Raw genomic sequence first — 6,343 nt, 5'->3', positions numbered from 1 at the left:
TCCTCCCTCTCTCTCTCTCTCTCTCTCTCTCTCTCTCTCTCTCTCTCTCTCTCTCTCTCTCTCTCTCTTAAAAGCCAATAATTTTCTTGCATTTCTTGTCTAACCAATTTAGTCTCCTCTTCTCTCTATATATACTCATTTCAGTACAACGACCACCACCACCCCATCACTACCAGCCCCTTTGCAGATACACTTAAGAGTTAAATATGTGGTCCATTTTAGTGTGGACTGGAGCTTTGGTTGTCATATTCATTACACATTGGGTCTACAGCTGGAGGAATCCAAAGTGTAATGGAAAGCTCCCACCAGGTTCAATGGGTTTGCCTCTAATTGGAGAAACCCTTCAGTTCTTCTCCCCCAACACCTCTTCTGATATTCCTCCTTTCATCAAAGAGAGAATGCAAAGGTAAGTTTTTGACTTTTTTTGATTGCCAGTCATTACCTAGCTAGAATGAATCTAAAACATGTTCTGGTATAATATCATTTCACAGATATGGACCAGTATTCAGAACCAGCCTTGTGGGCCGACCTGTCATTATATCTACAGACCCAGATCTCAACTACTTCATCTTCCAACAAGAAGGTCAATTGTTCCAAAGCTGGTACCCAGACACCTTCACAGAGATCTTTGGTAAACAAAATGTGGGTTCACTACATGGTTTCATGTACAAGTATCTCAAGAACTTGGTTTTGAATCTATTTGGCCCTGAAAACATTAAAGAGGAGCTCCTCCCTCAAGTAGAACAGTTTGCCCAAAAGAACTTACATCTCTGGTCATCTTTGGATAGTGTGGAATTGAAGGAAGCTTTTGCCACGGTAAAATAAGTTCAGACAGACTTGATACTTCTCAATAATTTGGAATGCTATTGTGTTAAGACTCTAATGTTTCTTTGGATCCCTGCAGATGATATTTGATCTAACTGCAAATAAACTGATCAGTTACGACTCAACCAAGTCCCGCGATAATCTGAGAGAGAGTTTCGTCGCTTTCATACAGGGACTAATCTCATTCCCTTTGGATATTCCAGGCACAGCATATCACAAATGTTTGCAGGTAATTGAAAAATGGATATGATCTCACTCTTGCTCTTGTTGATATCACTTGTTGGGACTTGGGTAGAACTCATCCTTTAAAGCTAGCCGTTAAGGAGACAATGCCCAAGTCTTTATAAGCCTTCATATTGGGCTACTCGCATCCAATGTGAGATAATTGCTTTTCAAATGGGTCTTAATTTGCACTTGGTGCAGGGGCGGAAGAGGGCAATGAAACTACTAAAGGAGATGCTGCATGAGAGACGTGCAATGCTGGAGAAGCGAAAAGGAAGAGGAGATTTCTTCGACTACGTCCTAGAAGAATTGGCAAAAGAAGGAACAATCCTTACTGAGGCAATTGCTTTGGATTTGATGTTCGTCCTTCTCTTTGCCAGTTTTGAGACCACTTCCTTGGCTTTAACTCTAGCCTTGAAGCTCCTTTCTGATAACCCTTCAGTGCTCAATGAATTAACGGTCTGTAACACATCATTCCCAGTTTATTCTAGTAATTGTTCTCTTTCAAATCCATGAACTGGATCTGATATGGGGTTTAAATTCTTTTTCTTTGATCTATCAGGAAGAACATGAGAAAATTCTTAGTAGCAGAGAGAATGTTGATGCTGGAGTTACATGGAAGGAATACAAATCAATGACTTATACATTTCAGGTCGGTTACCCATTTTGACAAGTCTTCTTCCTTTTCTTGTCTCTTCTTTTCTTCACCTCCCTTTTTAATGGGACCTTGATGAATCCTGGTTTTACCTGTTAAAATTGCAGGTAATCAATGAAACAGTGAGGTTGGCAAATATAGTCCCTGGAATCTTCAGAAAGTCACTTAGAGAAATCCAGTTTAAGGGTATGTTTATAATTGACTAATCAAATTCTAAGTTATAATAACATGGAGCCTTGTTACATTTGGAGCACTACTGAGACAAATTGGTTTGGTTCAGGTTATACAATTCCAACAGGTTGGGCGGTTATGGTCTGTCCTCCAGCTGTCCATTTGAACCCTGCCAAGTATAATGATCCCATTGCCTTCAACCCAAAGAGATGGGAGGTAGGCCTATATCTTCAGTATTTTATCTTCTTTCTTCTGGTATTTTATTCTAAGATTAAGTTTTCCTTCACCAATGGTGATAATGTAACCCTAAAATTGGACTACTGTGTCACCGAATCTCACCCCTTATTGTAGAGGGTCGAAAATGCTTTTTCCCATGCTAATCAAATGTTTATATATCCATGGTGAGGAAATTCTCTATTCGCCATGGGTGAAAACAAAAAACTGGTTCCTTCATTCTATAGTTCTTCCTTGCACATTCTCATCCTGTATCAACTTGTTTGTCACAGGGCATGGAATTAAATCGTGCAACGAAAAATTTCATGGCTTTTGGTGGTGGCATGAGGTTTTGTGTTGGAACAGACTTCACCAAGGTGCAAATGGCTATCTTTCTTCATTGCTTGGTTACAAAGTACAGGTAAAAGACATAGTGTCCACTTCTATATGTATATTTAGAACTTGACATCTTCTTTTAATTGTTCTTTGTCTTATTCTTAAAAGCTCTTTAAGATAAGGGTATAAAAAGATTTTCAAAAATAAAATATTATTATATTATTATCAAAGGATGTCATCGTGTCATGCATATTTTCCTATATACACGTGAAACAACACTATTACCCTTATTAGATAAAGAATTATGCATCATATTAAAATGACATACAACCCCTCCCAGACCCTGCAGTAGCGGGAGTCTCGTGCACTAGGTTTCTCTCTCTCTCTCATTAAAAGGGCAAAAAAAAAATCCCACATGAATAGAGAAATAGGGACTGATTTATCATTTTTGGCTTTGTCAGGTGGACAACAATCAAGGGAGGAGACATAGTCCGTACCCCTGGTTTGGCATTTCCAAATGGTTATCATGTCCGGATATCAGAGACGCATAAATAAAAGCTTTCCAAATGGACATTTCAAGCCATCAAAACATATCGATGCAATGCAAGTTATTTATGGCTTGAGACAGTACAACCTTTCACTTAAAGTTGCAAAAGGAGTCATAAGTTGTCTTCAGGCAGCGCAGAGAAAGGAGAAACAAGTTATTCGCAAACCAAAACTGGTTTGAAAAGATATTTTCCATTCTTGGTTGCTTGCCAACTTTTGTGAATATGCTTGAGATTTGATCCCTTTTCCCCCTTCCTCAATGAATAATATGGTTTGGAGTTTTTCACAATGTTGTCTTTATCTGTTGGGAGGTTGGGGTGAGGGGGAGAAAGGGATCCAGAAAATGTAACTACCAGTGTGAAAATTTACATGTAACAATTAATGTAAATGTTTCCAAGTCATGATCTTGTGTCAAGTGCAAACTACTTTTTTTGAGATTTCAAATATAAAGAAAGATATCAAAGAAAGAACTGACAAGTAGAATGAGCAGGACACGCCAACTGCAGCAACTGATTAAGTCTTTATTCTCTCGGCTTACAGTAGGTTTTGAATTGGATGTGGTTCTTCAGCTACCATGTTTGTGCTGTTTATAATTTTGTATGCAGAAAATTTTCTCCCACTCAGACGACTCTTGATGGTCCTTTATACTCTCCCTTTTCTTTCTTTGAGCCTGCGGTGGTCAAGTTTTTCATCCATCGAACCATCCCCTTTTCCCCTTGTGTAGTGTCCCCCACCCTTTCTGTTTGAGTAGCCTGGGTACATGACACCTGAATTATTACCTCTATCAACTTTGTGTCTGTCTGTATGAGCGTGGCGAAGATGGTGATGATCAGTTCCAAAATCAGCATGACTATGCTTGTGAAGTTCATGACGAACAAGACTGCTTCTTTTTTTCTGAACACTATGATGCCTGCCTTCCTTCTTGTGATGCCTATGAAGATGGTTGTGAGTGCCAAGACGTGTACCAGACTTCATACTCACCCCAGCTCTTTGTTTCTCTTCAACTTGATCATCCCACCACTCATAAATTGGGTCAAAGAATCCTTTTTGGTGTAAAAGCCAAAGAAGCACAATCACTGCAACCCCAAATAATAGATTATCCATTCATAGCAAGTTCTGAAATCAATCCACCTTAAGCAGTACTGACCAAGAAAAAAATATTACCTGTTGGGAAGATAGCCAAAAACAAGCCGAACATCATTACCCAACTCATACAAATATACTGTATGTGGCAACTGAAGTCGAAAAACCCTGAGCATTTCCTTCTGCTTGTGAAAAGAACCAAAAGTACATCAGTAGACAGGTTTATAAAATGCCTCTATTGTGTGAGTGTGCAGGACCGCAGGTGGTAAGGACTCGATACTTAACACAGTCAAAAAGGAAAGTATAATAGCCAAGAAAAAAAAATATGAAAACAAACGGACATGCAAGCTTACATAGAAACCTGGCGCATTATGCTTTAAATGTGCCAGACTGGTCTGTTTCCCGCAAGATTATTGGCTTTTTTTTTTGTGGGCGGGGGGGGGGGGGGAAGTGGGGAGGGTGGGTAAAGGCAACATTATCTGTTATATCACCTAATATCTTGGCAATTAACTGATTGTTTTACTCTTTTTTATTATTTATTTTTTAGAGGGGGAAGGGGAAGATGCAGTTAAAAGGTAAATCCAGGATAAAGAAACTAAGAGTTCAGTTTGCCACATCAAAATGTACTGTCTGAAAAGTGAAGTGATGTGTATCAAGTAAACTATGATTTTACAAAATTGGTCCAGGGAAGTTTCCAAATCAGATGAAGAAATTGAAGTAGTTCATAGAACAATATATCATGAAGTCAATCTCACAGCACTGTCTCAAGTCCAGGGTAAAGAACAGATGTTGAATTCATTTAATTCTCTGAATTTTTGTAAGCACATGAATCTTTTTTCTAATAAAAATTTTTAATGAGTATTAAAAAAAAATCCATTAATTAGCATCAGATGGTATTTTATGTGGAAACAGATGGTGAGGCCGATGACTTATTTCCAATTTAAGGAAAATAAATTTAAAAGAAAAATACAAATTTAACATTAATGAATTTGGATACCTTTTGGGGGAGGGAAAGGGGGAAACTTTGGGGTTGCATAACTGTGTTTTAGGGAAAATAAAAATTTATCAGTCCCCAACTCAAGGAGTCACACATTAGCCCATGCTATGAGAATAGTTAGTAATTTCAACAGAAACAAAGAATGTGATTACTCTCTGCACTACACCTCTCCAAAATTTAATCAACCACACAGAAAGAGAAAGGACATTTGGCATCGACCACAACATTCCTTCTCTTTTCCACTTCCAATGCAAGGTCTCTTCTTTTTCATTTTTACTTTTCATTTTGACTAAGGATATTCTTTCAAGTTCTTTTGTTCCGTTGTACAGCTAGAATGTAACTGAAGCATTACCTAAGTGGGGGGAAAAAAAAAACTGTTTTCTTGTATCTAAATCGATTATAGTAGTCAAACTTAGCACAAACTTGTATATGTTATTAATACATCAGTAAGTCTTTCTTTGTTCTAATTAAGATCTCCACTATTGGGTGGGCTCAAGCTTAGGGGAAATATAAACCTTTTTTTCCTGGCTAGGTGTGGGGAAGGTGTCGTATCGAATTATCTGCAAAGAAAAAGAGGATCTCCCAAATACTAGAAAAAAATAAATACAAGAGTATAAGGTTTTGTCCTGAAGAAAAGATAACCAATGGGAGAGAAGCTCTAACTGTCCTACATTTCTGAACCCCTTCCAGCAAAGGGCCACTGCCATCATCACAGGATGAGCACTCAAGGATAATCCTTTGGATACCAAGTACATTTTATTAATAAATAAATTTCAAAAATCTCTGACCAACAGTTGGTGAAAAACAGTGCATTTCTTAAATGGAAAACATACCTGCAATTTCTGCCAGAAAAGAAATCTCCTACCCCATCCCAAAATCTTTTCCATAGAACTTCAATAGATTCAAAGAAGCCATTTATACCTGTCTTCGGTGGTTGAAAGGGAGAAATCTGTAATATGTTAATAGTATTCCATTAGGCACTGTTTGTTAAAATATTATACTAGAATATCTCAAAAGAAAAAGGAAATTGTGATCAGGGATCAAGAATCTACATATGTATACATGATAAAAGGGGAGGCAAGCAACACATTGTACACAAAAGCAGATACCGATAAGAGCTTTACAGAATTTATGTAGACGTCTGGAGTCAATGTAAAGCAATTCATAACCCTTTCAAACAGCTGAATTTTTTCCTCAGCAGATGTTCTCAATCATGTAGGGCCAAGACTTGAGATGTTTCATGTTCTAGAGAACAGTAGCTGTTCTTTTCTCTCTTTTTTTTCTTTTTCTTTTTT

At 37.8% G+C, this 6,343-nt stretch overlaps 2 protein-coding genes across 6 annotated transcripts in view; one reads left to right on the top strand and one right to left on the bottom strand.

The window, feature by feature from the left end:
* The first annotated feature begins 200 nt into the window (after positions 1–200).
* LOC122080613 (cytochrome P450 87A3-like) lies at positions 201–3,403 on the top strand. The gene is made up of 9 exons (XM_042647406.1): positions 201–406; positions 492–816; positions 905–1,054; positions 1,249–1,506; positions 1,610–1,699; positions 1,810–1,888; positions 1,983–2,089; positions 2,380–2,507; positions 2,884–3,403. The coding sequence occupies exons 1-9, from the start codon at positions 207–209 to the stop codon at positions 2,975–2,977; spliced, it is 1,431 nt and encodes a 476-aa protein (XP_042503340.1). The 5' UTR covers positions 201–206; the 3' UTR covers positions 2,978–3,403.
* LOC122080612 (protein HAPLESS 2) overlaps positions 3,319–6,343 on the bottom strand; it is a 27,990-nt gene continuing 24,965 nt past the window's right edge. For 4 of the 5 annotated variants that reach the window (XM_042647401.1, XM_042647403.1, XM_042647404.1 and 1 more), the window contains 3 exons: positions 5,882–5,997; positions 4,133–4,236; positions 3,319–4,044 (listed from right to left, as the gene is read on the bottom strand). In XM_042647401.1, the coding sequence (XP_042503335.1) occupies positions 3,611–4,044; positions 4,133–4,236; positions 5,882–5,997 (654 nt within the window). In that variant the 3' untranslated portion in view covers positions 3,319–3,610. The remainder of the gene's footprint in view (positions 4,045–4,132; positions 4,237–5,881; positions 5,998–6,343) is intronic. The other variant, XM_042647402.1, reaches the window with a different exon arrangement.

The sequence above is a fragment of the Macadamia integrifolia genome, chromosome 6, assembly GCF_013358625.1.
Source record: "Macadamia integrifolia cultivar HAES 741 chromosome 6, SCU_Mint_v3, whole genome shotgun sequence".
Taxonomy (NCBI): domain Eukaryota; kingdom Viridiplantae; phylum Streptophyta; class Magnoliopsida; order Proteales; family Proteaceae; genus Macadamia; species Macadamia integrifolia.
The sequence above is the reverse complement of the archived record's forward strand: the minus strand, read 5'-3'. Positions and strand labels throughout refer to the sequence as shown.